The sequence below is a fragment of the Lycium barbarum genome, chromosome 12 (genome assembly GCF_019175385.1).
Source record: "Lycium barbarum isolate Lr01 chromosome 12, ASM1917538v2, whole genome shotgun sequence".
NCBI classification, from domain to species: Eukaryota; Viridiplantae; Streptophyta; class Magnoliopsida; order Solanales; family Solanaceae; genus Lycium; species Lycium barbarum.
The window spans coordinates 101,366,049-101,384,208 of record NC_083348.1 but is presented as its reverse complement, the minus strand read 5'-3'; the positions used below and the strand labels follow the sequence as shown (position 1 = coordinate 101,384,208).

The 18,160-nt window shown below is 35.0% G+C and overlaps 1 protein-coding gene across 10 annotated transcripts; it reads left to right on the top strand.

The window, feature by feature from the left end:
• Positions 1 to 5,753: 5,753 nt before the first annotated feature.
• On the top strand, positions 5,754 to 17,745 carry LOC132623471 (transcription factor TCP17). 10 transcript variants are annotated; one of them, XR_009576250.1, is made up of 5 exons: positions 5,754 to 5,910; positions 6,369 to 7,627; positions 13,393 to 15,424; positions 16,329 to 16,394; positions 17,322 to 17,745. XR_009576250.1 is itself a non-coding variant. In XM_060338223.1 (2 exons), exon 2 carries the CDS (start codon positions 6,530 to 6,532, stop codon positions 7,385 to 7,387), a length of 858 nt encoding a protein of 285 aa, XP_060194206.1. In that variant the 5' UTR covers positions 5,754 to 5,910; positions 6,369 to 6,529; the 3' UTR covers positions 7,388 to 7,859. The 10 variants fall into 10 exon arrangements, 2 of the variants coding, with proteins under 2 accessions (XP_060194206.1, XP_060194207.1); XR_009576252.1 differs by adding exons at positions 10,748 to 11,495; positions 12,400 to 12,465 and having other exon boundaries at positions 13,393 to 17,745; XR_009576251.1 differs by lacking the exon at positions 16,329 to 16,394.
• The last annotated feature ends 415 nt before the right edge of the window (positions 17,746 to 18,160 follow it).

Sequence of the window (18,160 nt, the reverse complement as noted above, 5' to 3'; positions counted from 1 at the left end):
TATATTTCTAATGAGGCTTATTTAAGTGTTATTTCAGTAAGAGAGATTATCAAAGATTTTAAAAATTTAACATTAAACAACAATTTAATTTATTTACATAAATTTCATTTTAAAATTTATTCGAATAAAGACATTCAAATTATGATTTATTTGTCTATTGAGAAGAAGAAAATTTACATAAATGAAATACAAACTTTTGGATTGGCAAAAGAACATCATTAGGAACACCATCTCTTGCCCTTGCAACACAAAATTTTTAAACTTGCACGGTGAAGTCTTGTTCTTTAAGGATACATACTTTGTATTTGAAATAAACAAATTAAAATACTAATAAGAAAGAAAAAATAGACATAACATGTTTGTAAATAATTTTAGTCCTTGTAATGTGACATAGAAGCGAATGTTTAGAGAAATAATTGATCCTTATCTGGATCAAAACAAATCGTGTTTCAATACTAAAGTGTAAAAGGAAATAAAGAATTTTTTTAATAGGTTGGAGAAAGAATGATAAAGCAGGAAATAGAATACTTTGAGAGAGTGAAGCAACAATCCAAACTCCTATTTCTAAATGCATATTTGTGTACATAAGTTTAATGATAATTGAAACTAAAATTTTTAATCAAATTCATTATTTTCTTTTAGTGGAGAAAAAATGAGTTTATTGGGTGATGAAAATCATTATTACTTTTGGACTCTATTTCTTTTTCTCTCTTTTTTTTTTCTTCCTTCTGGATGTCAAGATTCTTCAAATTATCTAAAAGTAAAAAATTACCTCATTAACTTATTATTTTCAGCCTCACTGTGTGTATATCTAACATCTTTTTTTTTGTATCACTAAGAAAAAAGAATAGGAAGATCACATTTAGTAAAAGGAAAATGAAACATTTAACGAATATTAGCACAAAAATAATACTATATAAATTAATTAATGTATAGATATTCATGATACAGGAACTAAAACATTGCAAGTTATTTTCTCATATATTCCAAAAGCAATATATTCTAAATTCTTCTCTAAAGAGAACGAATCACATGTATACATAAGTTCCTTTGATTGGTTAGTGATAGGACCAAGTGATATGTTGGCGAATTCATAAACAATATATATTCACATGTCTCTCCGAACGATTCATCCTACCATAATATGCATCCTTCTGACTTAGTGAAATCATCCAATTTGTTCTCTATGAACACTGTGGTAGAGCATGTCTTTCATGTTCGTCACAAATAACGTCCAAACTTGAACCTCCGAAATAGTGCATGTTCTGAAAAAATAACGTCAGGCAAGACACACACTAAAGAATAACCAGCAATCCTTATAAACTTGCCACAAAAGTTATATTTTGTTGTCATTCAACTCTGCAATAAATTAATAGACCCAAAATTTAAAAAATAACAAATAATACAATACAACAAAGTAAGTCGCGAAAATGATAAACTTAACTTATTTTTTAGAGCAAGAAAAATAATCTATAGGGTAGGAACATAGCTTGCAATTGGTAAATGAAAAATCCGATATAGTAGTACCACAACCTATCCATAATTAAACGTAAAATAAAAGTACCAACGTTGAGGAAGAAGGAAAATTTTGCAGTCTCCGCTATCACCAAACATTGGTGTCGATTATTCTTTTCTAATTTGCCGTTTCAATGATATGAACTGGTCTTTTTTTTTTGTGTGTGTATGTGAATCCCAATTTATAGAGTGGGTTAAGAGAAATTTTATTTTGGCTAAAAATAACCATTTGTTTCCTCGTTGAATGCTACAATTAGTTGCCCTCAAGAGTTACAACTCCTCATTGCCACCTCAACCGTTTCAAACAACAATAAATAAGCAATCAATTTTAAAGGAAGAGAAAACAAATCAATTAAAAAGTCAAGAAAATGAGAAAGGTAAGAAAAATAAAATTAAAATACAATACTGAAGTCATTTAGCAGCATCTAACCGTCTGCATGATAAATGTTATTAAGAGAGTTAAATGTAGCACATTTAACAGAATTAAGATATGATTAAGAGAATTAAAGGAGTAATTTTTTTTTTTTAACATAACTCATAAATAAAAAAATGAAAAAGGCTAAAAAAAAGGAGAAAAAAGATAAATAGGATCCTTGGCCAAAGAGAGATGCCACATCACTCTTCTTTGGCTTAGCTTTATATTATATATAGAATATAGATATAGATATACATATATATATATATATATATATATATATATATATATATATATATATATATATATATATAAATTTTGTAGAGAAATGAATAAAAAATTGTCAAAAAATGAGAATACCATGTTGGTGTGATTTTGATTAGGTGTCACAACTTGTATATTAAATTAGGAATTATGAAATTAATTATTAATACTAATTAAGAGTAGGAGTTATGAAGGTGAAGGTGTGTGAGTTTTGGAGATGACTTTTTAAATTCAGATAAAATAATTAAAAATGATATAAAAAATCAAAAAAAGGAGAAAAAAGATAAATAGAATCCTTGGCCATAGAGAGGTGCCACATATGATTGTTTATTCCTAGCTTTATATTATATATAGATTGGGGCTAGCTGGCGCATATAATTAGTGTGGTACAATTTTAGCTATCATACATTCAATTTCGCGTTCACAAGTCGGTCGATTTAGTCGCTATAGTTTGGCCAATGTCATGCATCACTTTGATTTTGGCCTGCTCCGTATAAATTTATTTATCACTGAATCACTCTGTACCTCACTGTCTATCTCATGCTCCTTTCCAATCCACTTTACTCATCATGTTTGTTTTGAAATGTAACTTTACTATATTATTTTTATTTATTTTCTGATCAAAATTTAATACTATTCTCTCTTTTACCACATTAATCTTTCTCCATAAAATAAAAATAAAAATTAATAATTAATAAGAATAAAAAAAATTAATAATTAATTCTATCATTTTCTAGAATAACAACTATACGAAACTCTCTTTGTCCGTAGCAAACACTTATAAACAGATAAGTACAAATAACTAACGTCAAGACTGAAGGAGAAGTTGAATACGTTAGTTATCATGCATATGATAAAGATGTAGAGAAGGATTTCAACATTTTCAGTAAAGGGTCGGGCCGGGTCGGTGGAACTTGCGGCTGTGGACTGGAGCATAATTCAATTAAATATTCTATTCAATGGGATGGTTATTCTTATTACTGAAGAAATTAAAGTCTGACTAAAAAGACTTGCTGTGAATCTGTCTTGGGGCCATCATTGATCTGGCAATGATAACCACGTCTGCTACAACGTATATAGCTTGCCTAAAATAGTCAAAATGCCATATCCGTCTCTTTTTACTTGCTCCTAACAGAGGAGGTAAACATTTAAATTTTGAGTTCATGATTTCTTAATTTAGAAAGAATGATCTATTGAATTATGAATAAATTATTTATTTATATTAAAAAAAATTAATATAACTAGGGGCTAAAATTATTGAATCCTGTCAAACTTATAAATAAAACTGTAAATGAAGAGAATATACAACATCGGTGACGGATAAGATCTCTGGATTCTTATAAGGCTTGGAAAATCCTTCTTCTTTCGAGCTAGCTTTTGGGGTGTGAATTAGGCTCAAGCCCTAATTTGACACGGCATCAGAGCCAAACCCAGGCCTGATCCGATGTGGGCCCTCAAAAAAATTCGGTGGGCAGAATGCGCACAGACCGATGTTTGTGGAAATTAACAAGCTCTAGACCGGACAGTGGATCCCGAATTTAAAAAATATTCAAATCTGAGCGTGAGGCAAAATATACCACATCGATGACGGATAAAACCTCTGGGTTCCTTAGAAGGCTTGGACAATACTCTTGCCTTTGAACTAACTTTTGGGACGTGAGTTAGGCTCAAGCCCTAACTTGAAAGTAAATCCCCCCTTTGTTTCTTATTGATATTCCCCACCTCTTAATTCCCTGTTCATACTGCAGGACAAACAGACTTTTGAGTCTCCTATAGTACCCTACATAATAAACACTTTTCTATCTAACCTAATTTGGTACTACTTGGAGTTGCAATTATACAGGAGATTAATCAACAACAGAACCCTACTTCCCTTACTCTCTCGTGCTTAATTTCCTCCTTTTTTTTCTGGGGAGTTGTTTTCTGAATTAACGAAATGTCTTTTTTCTTCTATTTCTTTTTAAGAAAATGAAAGGTAGTACTTCCTTTCCTATACTCTTGTTATTTTTCCTTTCACAAAATAGCTACTGGCATTTTTGTTTTTGGGTCTTTCTTGACACCACAACCAAAAGAAAGCATAAACCGCTCTTTGTTTTTTTTTTTTTCCTTTCAATTATTTTACTTTTCTTTCATAATTATGTGAGTTGTTGGTCCGTGTAAAATCTCTCTGCAATGCAGTGGTGGGTGGTCCTTCATCTATTGAGTGGGCATTGTAAAGAAAATGATCAGTTTGGTCCCTCACCTCTAAGGGAAAGTCTTCTCATTTCCCTTTCATGTTGCTATCTCCATTACGTGATTTGTTTTAATTCCTGTTGGAGTAAAAAGTTAATTAATTAAACACCACATGATCTTGGCAAAATCACTTATCTTCGTATTATTTTTGTTTGTCCAATCTTTAAAGTATTTGCGTGATCTGTCCTGATCCTGGAATTGCTCCTAGTACTTTTAGAAGACTTCCCTATCAAGATTACTTGATCATATCCATCTTATCTTGGTTATTCTCAGTGGCGGAGCCACGTTTCATTTATCGAAGAGATTCAACGAAATCGCATTCATTGAAAAATTGTACTGCGTATATAAGTGAAAAATTATACTGCGTATATGACTTTTGAATTCCTATATCAAAGATATAATTGAGAAAAAAAAAGTATGCTCTCTCTAATAACTTAAATTTTTAGACGAGATGGTCAGCACTTCAACCTCCTAAGTATAAAAATTATACTGAGTACATATTTTTGAATTCTGAAATTCATACCTTCGCCGCCACTGATTGTTTCTGTTTATATATGAGCTACCAAACCAATAATCTATAAAGAGAAAATCTTAAACAGCAACTTCAGGAAACTATCCCGGACCATAAACTAATGCAATACCATATTAATGGGGTAAAACAATCCAAAGATAGTCTTAACAAGGTCATGTGATATTTCTACTTTAGACCAAACTCGCACAGTTTTTCTCATAGGGTTTCACATCATTAAGAATATACAGAACTTATAAGTAGTTTTTTTTCTTTTCAGCTACTAATGTGAGAGTTTGTTCACACACACCGAACACATATACTATTTCATCCATGCCATAATACAAATTAAAGCTTAGCTTGAAGATTAAAATGTTTGGATCATTGTGTTGAGCTTAATTTGAAAGAAAACGTGAGAATTTTACAAGTAGCAAGGCGTGCTTCAGTCGACCCATGTGATATATACGAATTCAACAAGAATGCCTTTTGTAGTTGTCGATAAAGCATCAAGGCCAACTTTTCTCTACGTGAAAAATGGTCCCCAACATTTTATTGTCGAAAGATAAAACTCTTGTTCATAAACAAATTGCCTTTTACTAATTAAGGACTTGTTTCTAACTGGTACACTTGCCTCCTATTTTTGGCAAGATTAGCTGAGAAATTAAAACTAAGTTACACAATTCATTAATTTTAAGGGGCATGATAGCTCAGCAAGCGTGCTGAGCATTTGATAAGAAATAGACGGGCACAATAACATTTATCTGTTAGATGCCAAACAATACGTGGCAACATGTGGTCCATTTCTTTCTTATATGTAAATGGTCGGTTGGAGTCCAGCATCTTCTCTCTTACTATTACTATCTAAGTTTCCTTATAATGTTTGTTCTCTGAAATCAAAGAGAAATTCCTCTTTGCAACTGTTTGCTGAATTGAAGAAATTAAGCACTGCCCCTTCAACTAGAGCTATCTAATTCAGGTATTTCCAAAAAATTCTAGGGCATGCCAATTTTCACGCTTTACCTTCATATCATGTCTTTTTCTAATAAGATCCAATTTATACAAAGAGATTTTACTGTTAGTTAAATACAAAATTTTCCTAGCCAAATTTCAGCCTAATAGATGGCTGATTTGGGATTTTTTTTTTTTTTAAACAAATTATTTGTACATGATTTCTAAGTGCTTATACTTGCAATTTCGTGATTTCCATTTTCTCTTTAGTTTCTAGTAATATCAACCTTAACTTTCTTTTAATGAATATCAGTAGCAGAAAGTCTACTGATACAGCTACAACTACACTCTCAATAAATGACAAGTAATCGACCCCAATTTATTTGGGATTTAGGCGTTGTTTTTGTAGAATTCTTTTAAGGTATTAGTCTTACTCGTTTTCTATGCTAAATAGGTAATTGTTCTTTTTTTTTTTTTTTTTTAAAGGTATCAAACAGAAATCAAGGAGCTAGCTAGCACACTGAACAAAGAAACTTTAATCTGAGTGAAAAGGCAGAGATATTACCAAGAAAAAAAGGAGTACTACCTTTTGTTCAGAAGATATCCCTAGGGGAGCTGTTTTTCCCGTCAATTATGAGAGACATTATATGATGATTACAAGAGAAGTAAACAAGCAGGAGGGCAATCCAGACGATGATGGCAATAAAAGCACTTCGAATAATAAGGCTTCTTCGTCGTCTAACTCAACAACATCATGGACAAGGTTAAAAGATCCAAGAATTGTTCGTGTCTCGCGAGCATTTGGAGGAAAAGACAGGCACAGCAAAGTTTGCACTGTAAGAGGGCTAAGAGATCGTCGCGTAAGGCTTTCAGTTCCAACTGCTATTCAATTATATGATCTTCAAGACAGATTAGGGCTTAATCAACCAAGTAAAGTTGTTGATTGGTTGCTTAATGCAGCTAAGAATGAAATCGATGAATTGCCTCCGTTGCAAATTCCTCCTGGAAATTTGAACCCTAATCTTTATCCTATGTTAGGAATTGGGGGTTCTCAAATTAATAAAGAGGGTCTTAAGAGCAATAGCAACATCAATTGGGATATTGTTCCATTGGAACCATCTAATAATAATGCCTATTCTAATTTCCTGAAATGGGATCCTTCAAATTTATCCCTAGCTCATTCAGAAAATTCTCATCATCATCATGGGGCTAATTCAGTATGTCATCAACATGATCAAGATATTCACAACTTCAACTTAATGTCTAGTATGCCATTAGGTTCACAAGTTGTTGTTTATCCACCAGGATTGCCCCAATTTTTCCATCAACACAATATTGCGGGAGCATCGTCGTCAGAGTTTGATCCGAAAGAAATCAACTTTCAAATGTTGAATTCCGGTTCAGAAAATTCCTTTAGACATTCTATTGACTCCACGAGCCAATCTATAAGACCTTTCCATTTTCTACCTTCTCAAAATAGTGAGGGAAGAGAGCCCTCCAATTAAGATCATTGTTGATCCTCTCTGTTGACTGTGCAGCTCTTTATAACAGCTTAATATTTTAGATGAAGTGTCATCATAGACTTCAACATGATACCAGAGCAGACATATATCATATCAGTATTGTCGATCAGGTGGAGTGATTGTGCTATATTATTCGTGACCAAATGTTTCATGTCATGGATTAGATTCATTAAGGTGCTGGCTAGCTATTCAACTTTCAAGATCAGATCAGGTCATCAATCGGTATGTGCCTCGGTGACTCAATAATTCGATACTGATATAATATGTATAACAACACATGTATGTTTTTTAATCTTTTGCTCATAATTATTCCTATATATGAGTTCTATAGCTAGAAAACTCATGATTGGATATTAATTGTTTGAGATCACTTATTGCTTCGATGTAAACCAGGTTAAAAAATGTATTATTATCCTATATAAGGTAAGAGGCAATATATATCTTTTTGGCATCAGGTTCTTCATCCCATACTTCACAGTTAAGCTGTTGTGGTTTCATTCAACTTTTTCTAAATGCATAACCCTATCAAGTAGACCTAAAATGTGAGCTAATGATGACTGCTTCTTCTTCTGCTAAAAATTTCAGCATTTTTTTCTTTTAAATGAGTTTATGTTGTGTGCACGATAATTTAAAGACTTTTTACAGTGTTAGGTGATGTATGGTGAAGGGGTTCAATTGAATCCCCAATTTGCAGGTAGATTGTACGTATATATGTAAATACTCCTTTTGTTCCACTTTTTGTGAGAAAGTTAATATTCAAAGAGTCAAACAGGTTTTTCTTTAACTACATTTTTGTAAGTGCTTGTTAAATATTTTGAAATGTTAATTAGTGTAACTTATACTAGTTACCTTTTACATAATTTCTGAATATGACAAATTTATTGTAAAATAAACTTAAAGATTTTATGTCCGAATTCATACCAAAAATTAGTTATTAGTTTGACCCTCATACTCCGAACTAAGTAATTTTTGTAATGTATATGTATGAATGTTGAATCCCTTTATATATAGATGTACTTTTAGCATATTATTTTTTGAATCCCTCTTTAGGATTTTTGGCTCCGCCAGTGAAGTTGACATGCAATAATTGGGAGTAATTCTCAATATCAAGCATGATATGATAGCTTAGAAATGTTATAATTGGTAAGTTGATAGTGTAAACTTCATATAGTATAACTTAAACTCTTATAAATTATTTTGACTTTGGATATATCAATCCCGAATGTGGTAAGAGTACGAAGCTTCTGCTGCTTTGAGGAGAAGGAAAAGATAGAGGGATAGGAGTAGATCGATCTAGTACAAAATGGAAGGGTGTTCGTTAAGTTGAAAGAGACAAGTGAGAGATTGAGATTTGAAGTATAATTTATAATATGTGTTGGAATTGCTTGGGATCCAACAAAAAAAAAACATGTAGTAAGATGGGGTAAGTCATGTAAGCTAAAAATGGAGAGAAATGAAAAGATAGTTTTTTGTGGTCCTTAATTCATGAAAAGGAGATGACTAAGAAGATGAAGAGATAACTGAAGAAGTGTGGTACAAAAGATAATTAGGGTTTTGGCAGCTTTTTGATCCTTTTTATCTGTGTACGTAAGGGGAAAAAAGGACCACATGCATGCATTGCTTTCACATAGGCGGGTCCCCAGTAGGAAATTTGCTTCATCATCTTCTTTCAATGGCCGCGTAATAATCCAAATTGCATTTAGGGTTTAGTAGGTCACTTTAGTTTGCAAACCAGTTATAATGGAATGATAATGAACGAATTATAATATAGAGATTAAATAAATAAGTAATAACAGGATTATTTAATGATATATTTTTTGGGTAAATGTTGGTTTATAGGATATACGGGGACATTATTAAAAAATATGTGTTTAATTTTATATTACATTAATTCATTACATTGTTTCTTGCCGCGTATGAGTTTCCTAACATTATGATATAAATAATTCCGGGTTTAGCTATATCAAAATAAAAAAAATTCTATCAAACACAGGATAAAATAATTCTACATTTTATCCAAGGATCATACCAAACGACCCTAAAAAATTTCGGATTATTTGCTGTTGAATTTAAATTTTTTGCTCTTCAGAAATCATGTCAGCATTTATGTCATACAGTCTCACACATCGTCTCTTTTTTCCTATGCTGTTGCTTCCGTAGAAGTATAGGACATAGCATCTTTTTACGAATATAATGTATCAATTGCTAAACTATTATTTAGCCTATATAAAGCTGCCTACCCCTAGTTCTCTTTTAAACTGTACTCCTAATAATACATTACTCTTAACTTATTAAAACCTAGAAATTTATTACTAGGGCGGCTTTTCTTAATTTTGAACCGGTCTATGATCAAAGGTCAAGCTATAGAATCTAATGTTAGTTGATGCTAGCTAGGAGTGATAAAAATCTATCGTTTCTAACTTATTGTTGATTAATTGCCCTAAAGTTGAGGGGCAAATGCCAAATATATTAATCTGCGATTTGACATCTTTCACCTTTATAGGATTTTAAGCGTTTAACTTAAAGCTGAGGGGAAAGCGCCAAATATATTAATCTGCAATTTGACATCTTTCATCTCTATGGGATTTTAACCGTTTAAGTTAAAGTTGAGAGGCAAACGCCAAATATATTAATCTGCGATTTGACATCTTTCATCTTTATAGGATTTTAACTGTTTAAGTTAAAGTTGAGGGGCAAACGTTAAATATGTTAATCTGCGAATTTGACATCTTTCATCCTTGTAGGATTTTATAATCGTTTTAAGTTATGTATATCACCGAGTCCAGAATATTTTTAACCCAAAAAATAACATTTGGAACCAAACTAACCCTTAAAAAATAAAAAAATAAAAATTAGGCTTCACGCATAGAATCTGTGCGTGAAAGGCGTAACAAAAACCCACCAGAAGCCTCCCATTTCCAGCATACTCTTCTCTTTCATTTCCTCAATTTTCACCCTTTCAACACACTTTTGCACTCCCAAAAACATGTCTCAATTAACAGCAGATTGTTTTGTATCTTGATATTTATGTACTAATTTATTTGTGTTTCTTTGTTAAATTGTCAATTGTTGAACTTTTTATGTCTATTAACTCTAAGGTGCTTATATAAATTAATAATAGACTTTAACAATAAAAGCAAATTAAAAACGTGCCAAACTAATTCAAATTGATGACTTCATCATAGAATAAAAATACAAATTAACAGCCTTAGTCCGAAACTTAAATGACCCATAATCTAAGACAATGAGCCTAAACAGACCCTAATCGTCATCAGAATAAAAGTCCTCAATATCGTCCTCAGAACAATATTGGCGGTCTCTTAACACACATTTTTTTTTCAGGAGATGTTAGTTCTCTACCGGTTGATGATGCTTGTTCTTTGGCCAATTTTAGCATGTAAAATCTTGTTATACCCCGTAATTTTATACGTCGAGTTATTCGCAAGAAAATCGACTCAAGTTAAAGACGGGATCATTTTCGGGCACGAAACAGAAATCTTTAATTTCCGGTCTCTATTAGAAAATGAATTGCTTATGAATTTTACTTTGTGTAAAAATATTAATGGAAAGTTGGGATTAATTTACCATGATTAGATTATTAAGTGGGGATTAGTGATTAATTAATCTAATTATCGAAAAGTGGGCCCTACGACACGTGGCGAGATTTGGTTGGACTTGAATAAAGATGGACACATGTCATGCAAAATTGACACATGTCCACTTTGTAAAGATAAAATATATAGGCATAAGTGGAAGACTAAGTCATCACTTATACCACAAATTAGTCTTGCAAATTAGGTCTTAGAGAGAGGGGCTCTCAAGCCTAGAGAGAGAGAGAAGATCGCGGGTACTGTTCCGGCAACTGTTCACGGCGGGACTACTATTCACGGGCGGCGTACTGTTCACGGCGCACTATTCACGGCGGCGCTACTGTTCACGCCGCCACTGTTCACGCCAGCCCATTTTTGCCCCCTTCTACACAATTAATTGGAGAGATTTGAAGATTAAGAGGAGGAAAAAGATGGAGCTCATGGTAGCCATGACTTTCTTGAAGACATTTCATGGTGAAAAATTAGAGCTTGTCTCTAAGGTAAGATTTAATTCTTTTCTACATGTTTTGGAGGTAGTTTAGACTTGTATAGCTTGGTAGATGTGTGTTGAATACAAACGGGTTATGTATGTTGATGTTGAATTATAAATTGAGCCGTGTAAGGGGGGGTGTTTTGAGTAAGAATGATGAATTGATTTTAGTAGCATTATGGAGGAATTAAATGGTTAAATTTAAAGTTGTATTGTTTTATGGACATGTTGTTATCCTTGCTGAATTGAAAGGATTAAGGATATGATTATGCTCATATGATTATTGTTGTTGTTATCATGAATTATGTGATGAGAATGAAGGAATTTAATGGTTAGAGTTGGAGTTAAATTTGTTGTGGGTTGTTATAAGGATTATAATGATAATAATGTGGTTTACTTGCATATGGATAGATGATGTAGTTGTGGTGTAGCTGCTGCAGTATTTCATTAAATTTGCTTAAAAGATTGCATGAAATACGGTATAAGAAGTGAAAAGGGGGCTGCTCTACGCTAGGGGGCTGTTTTCGGCCATAGATGGAAAAATTGTGGATTGTTGGAAATATTATGTGAATTGTTTAGAATGTTCTTGGATGTTGTTAGTATGGGTTTGGGTTAGTATTTGAATGTATAAGTGTTGATGTTGGCTTTGAGGTAAACCGTTGAATTGAATATTTGGAAAGTTGTCGTATGGTGTAAAAAAGAGCTATTAATGTTATTTTGCCTTTCGAATTGATTATCGATGTTGCTAGGTTGGTTATTGTGGTTGTTGTTGCTGATTTTGAGCGAGTTAAATTCTCGGGTTAGCCTATTTACAGGGGAAGTGCTGCCGAATTTTATGTAGAATTTAGAATTAGTTGGAATAAATGACTTAAGTACCTATGGCTAATGTTTGATATTCGTTGGCGTATTCATAGGCCTTGGGGAGCCCGAGGCGTAGGTTGGGATTAATTTTAGTTGGGCAAACTTGGAGCGCGTACGAGGTATGTAAAGCGCAACCCTTCTTTCTTTTGGCATGCCTTAGTTTTCAATAGGCTAGATTATAAGCCTTGAGGAAAATTCTAAGATTCGAAATCCGAGCATGTTATGAGCCTTATAAATATTCCTTGACACTCTTATGTATGATTTGATGAAATATGAACCATTATGTCTTTGAAATAATCGCTTTCCGAACTTTGCATAAAAAGGTTTCACTTTAAAGAATTTCGTAATTTGTAAACGCCATATCTTTCACAGAAAGGCTCGGATTGCTTCAATAATTTTTGTAGAAGTTTATATGGCATATAATGAGTATGTTTTCCATAGGCGGGCCCGACTCGGGTAAATACCCGTCCGTGGGCCCCGCGACTTTCCTTTATGTAATTCGGGAACTTTTGAAAGAATTCGTTATGACTATTATTTCGATTTTCAAGTATGATCATTTTACTTATATTTGAGTCTATGATAATGATTTTATGCATATGGTTACTCATGACTCTGCTCGTGCGTTCTGTTATATCTTTCGCCGGTTCCCGGGCCGGTTCTGTTATCGTGCGCGCTTTGATATACTCCGAAGTTATGCTGTGTTTATGGTTCTCCGAGCTACTCGCAAACGAGGGTCGGGTTCCACATATATTTGGTGTTATGCTGTGTATGGCGTTATGTTGTGATGTGATATGTGACGGGGATACGGAGATTTGAAACTTTCTGGTGTTATGCTGTGTTATGGCGCCATCGACGGGTGGGCGACCATATTCTTCTGTACCTTATGCATGACTTATATTTTGAAAGTAAACATTTTGATATGTTGGATTGGTACTTCCATTTCGTTTATGTCTCAGATTTGCTTTCTGTATATTCTGCTTTGCATACTCAGTACATATTTCGTACTGACCCCCTTTCTTCGGGGGGGCTGCGTTTCATGCCCGCAGGTACAGACGCACAGTTTGGTGATCTACCCATTTAGGACACCCTCTTCTGCTGTTTGGAGTGCTCTTCTCATTTCAGAGCACACATTTTGGTATATATTCGTTCGCTATGTATATATGCATTTGTTCAGGGGCACGGCGGGGCCCTGTCCCGCCATATGATTCGGTTTGTCTGTTTAGAGGTCTGTAGACGTATTTGTGGGTGTGTGTGCCTACTTCTGTACGGATGTGTTTGCATGACTCTATTCGTTATGGCAGCCTCGTCGGCGTGCATTTTGTATATGTTGTGGCAGCCTTGTCGGCGTGCATTTGTATATGCGTTTTGGGCCGTTGTGCCATTTGACAGCCTTGTCGGCTTTTGACATATTTGATAGCCTTGCTGGCTTTTTGACATCTATACATATATATCCGCATACGGTTGCGTTGAGATGTGTTTGAACAGTTTGATATAGTTTGAGATGGCATATAGTAATTATGGCCGTATATGCTATTTGTGTGTGATCAAATATGGATAGGTATGTCAGGGTGCCCAAGTAGGGCGCCAGTCACGGCCTACGGGGTTGGGTCGTGACAGAAGTGGTATCAAAGCAGTTCGTCCTAGGAGTGTCTACAGACCGTGTCTAGTAGAGTCTTGTTTATCGATGTGTTGTGCACCACATCTATAAACAGGAGGCTACAGGGCATTTAGGATGTTACCTTTCTTTCATATCTAAGATCGTGCGATAGAGCCCAGTCATAGGAAATGAAATTCCTTATACTAACCCTTGATTTCAGCAGTAGAACGGCATCGACCGAAGAAAGTGACTGATGATATTGGAAGTTACAAAGTACGCAGGTGAGCAACGGTACGAAGAATGTATGTCGGGTAAGGTATTTGAAGTACGATCGAAATGTAAAGTTAAAGATTGAAAGGGAAAGTAAACAGGAAAGTGTAACAGGCGCAGTTTGGATTAGACATACGAGGTAAGTCCATCATTTTCGTATTATTGCTGATATTGGGAGCCCTGTGTGGCTATGATACGATATGAGATATACATATAAATGTTGGCCCTGTGAGGCATTGTTGGTATTTTCTGCGTGCAGGTTTTGGGATAGTAAGAAATACAAAGGAAATTCTGCCAAAATTTTCCTAGAAATAAAAGGAGGATGAGATATGAAAAGCAGAATGAACCAAGAGAAGGAAAGACTACGACTAAGATTGGATATATTTTATACAAGTTGTACAAGAATATTGGTATGCTAAGAAAGAGACTACATGTGATAGCAATAAAAGAGATTCCCCCGAAATTTTTGTAAGACCCTATGGGACAAGTTTAACATTCGAGGACGAATGTTCCAAAGGGGGGGAGGATGTTATACCCCGTAATTTTATACGTCGAGTTATTCGCAAGAAAATCGACTAAAGTTAAAGACGGGATCATTTTCGGGCACGAAACAGAAATCTTTAATTTCCGGTCTCTATTAGAAAATGAATTGCTTATGAATTTTACTTTGTGTAAAAATATTAATGGAAAGTTGGGATTAATTTACCATGATTAGATTATTAAGTGGGGATTAGTGATTAATTAATCTAATTATCGAAAAGTGGGCCCTACGACACGTGGCGAGATTTGGTTGGACTTGAATAAAGATGGACACATGTCATGCAAAATTGACACATGTCCACTTTGTAAAGATAAAATATATAGGCATAAGTGGAAGACTAAGTCATCACTTATACCACAAATTAGTCTTGCAAATTAGGTCTTAGAGAGAGGGGCTCTCAAGCCTAGAGAGAGAGAGAAGATCGCGGGTACTGTTCCGGCAACTGTTCACGGCGGGACTACTATTCACGGGCGGCGTACTGTTCACGGCGCACTATTCACGGCGGCGCTACTGTTCACGCCGCCACTGTTCACGCCAGCCCATTTTTGCCCCCTTCTACACAATTAATTGGAGAGATTTGAAGATTAAGAGGAGGAAAAAGATGGAGCTCATGGTAGCCATGACTTTCTTGAAGACATTTCATGGTGAAAAATTAGAGCTTGTCTCTAAGGTAAGATTTAATTCTTTTCTACATGTTTTGGAGGTAGTTTAGACTTGTATAGCTTGGTAGATGTGTGTTGAATACAAACGGGTTATGTATGTTGATGTTGAATTATAAATTGAGCCGTGTAAGGGGGGGTGTTTTGAGTAAGAATGATGAATTGATTTTAGTAGCATTATGGAGGAATTAAATGGTTAAATTTAAAGTTGTATTGTTTTATGGACATGTTGTTATCCTTGCTGAATTGAAAGGATTAAGGATATGATTATGCTCATATGATTATTGTTGTTGTTATCATGAATTATGTGATGAGAATGAAGGAATTTAATGGTTAGAGTTGGAGTTAAATTTGTTGTGGGTTGTTATAAGGATTATAATGATAATAATGTGGTTTACTTGCATATGGATAGATGATGTAGTTGTGGTGTAGCTGCTGCAGTATTTCATTAAATTTGCTTAAAAGATTGCATGAAATACGGTATAAGAAGTGAAAAGGGGGCTGCTCTACGCTAGGGGGCTGTTTTCGGCCATAGATGGAAAAATTGTGGATTGTTGGAAATATTATGTGAATTGTTTAGAATGTTCTTGGATGTTGTTAGTATGGGTTTGGGTTAGTATTTGAATGTATAAGTGTTGATGTTGGCTTTGAGGTAAACCGTTGAATTGAATATTTGGAAAGTTGTCGTATGGTGTAAAAAAGAGCTATTAATGTTATTTTGCCTTTCGAATTGATTATCGATGTTGCTAGGTTGGTTATTGTGGTTGTTGTTGCTGATTTTGAGCGAGTTAAATTCTCGGGTTAGCCTATTTACAGGGGAAGTGCTGCCGAATTTTATGTAGAATTTAGAATTAGTTGGAATAAATGACTTAAGTACCTATGGCTAATGTTTGATATTCGTTGGCGTATTCATAGGCCTTGGGGAGCCCGAGGCGTAGGTTGGGATTAATTTTAGTTGGGCAAACTTGGAGCGCGTACGAGGTATGTAAAGCGCAACCCTTCTTTCTTTTGGCATGCCTTAGTTTTCAATAGGCTAGATTATAAGCCTTGAGGAAAATTCTAAGATTCGAAATCCGAGCATGTTATGAGCCTTATAAATATTCCTTGACACTCTTATGTATGATTTGATGAAATATGAACCATTATGTCTTTGAAATAATCGCTTTCCGAACTTTGCATAAAAAGGTTTCACTTTAAAGAATTTCGTAATTTGTAAACGCCATATCTTTCACAGAAAGGCTCGGATTGCTTCAATAATTTTTGTAGAAGTTTATATGGCATATAATGAGTATGTTTTCCATAGGCGGGCCCGACTCGGGTAAATACCCGTCCGTGGGCCCCGCGACTTTCCTTTATGTAATTCGGGAACTTTTGAAAGAATTCGTTATGACTATTATTTCGATTTTCAAGTATGATCATTTTACTTATATTTGAGTCTATGATAATGATTTTATGCATATGGTTACTCATGACTCTGCTCGTGCGTTCTGTTATATCTTTCGCCGGTTCCCGGGCCGGTTCTGTTATCGTGCGCGCTTTGATATACTCCGAAGTTATGCTGTGTTTATGGTTCTCCGAGCTACTCGCAAACGAGGGTCGGGTTCCACATATATTTGGTGTTATGCTGTGTATGGCGTTATGTTGTGATGTGATATGTGACGGGGATACGGAGATTTGAAACTTTCTGGTGTTATGCTGTGTTATGGCGCCATCGACGGGTGGGCGACCATATTCTTCTGTACCTTATGCATGACTTATATTTTGAAAGTAAACATTTTGATATGTTGGATTGGTACTTCCATTTCGTTTATGTCTCAGATTTGCTTTCTGTATATTCTGCTTTGCATACTCAGTACATATTTCGTACTGACCCCCTTTCTTCGGGGGGGCTGCGTTTCATGCCCGCAGGTACAGACGCACAGTTTGGTGATCTACCCATTTAGGACACCCTCTTCTGCTGTTTGGAGTGCTCTTCTCATTTCAGAGCACACATTTTGGTATATATTCGTTCGCTATGTATATATGCATTTGTTCAGGGGCACGGCGGGGCCCTGTCCCGCCATATGATTCGGTTTGTCTGTTTAGAGGTCTGTAGACGTATTTGTGGGTGTGTGTGCCTACTTCTGTACGGATGTGTTTGCATGACTCTATTCGTTATGGCAGCCTCGTCGGCGTGCATTTTGTATATGTTGTGGCAGCCTTGTCGGCGTGCATTTGTATATGCGTTTTGGGCCGTTGTGCCATTTGACAGCCTTGTCGGCTTTTGACATATTTGATAGCCTTGCTGGCTTTTTGACATCTATACATATATATCCGCATACGGTTGCGTTGAGATGTGTTTGAACAGTTTGATATAGTTTGAGATGGCATATAGTAATTATGGCCGTATATGCTATTTGTGTGTGATCAAATATGGATAGGTATGTCAGGGTGCCCAAGTAGGGCGCCAGTCACGGCCTACGGGGTTGGGTCGTGACAAATCTACAACGTCTTGCCAGCATTCTGTTGTTTTCTTTTCTAATCCTTTGTACGGCAAACTCGCAAGTTTCTGGACCTACTCGAGGCATGGTTATTGAGTACCTTGTTGGGATTGGAGCGTTGAGATTTTTCAAGTCATGAACAAGACGTTCTGATTCAGCAAGCCGATGTGACCATTTTCGGCGTAACCCGCAATAATATTCTCGCAGATCTGAATATTTCACACCGCAGAAATCATCATTACACTCTATAAGAAGGTGAGGATTCAA

Excerpts from the sequence above, each read along its gene's own strand:
- LOC132623471 (XM_060338223.1), top strand. The coding sequence starts at position 6,530 with ATGATGATTACAAGAGAAGTAAACAAGCAGGAGGGCAATCCAGACGAT.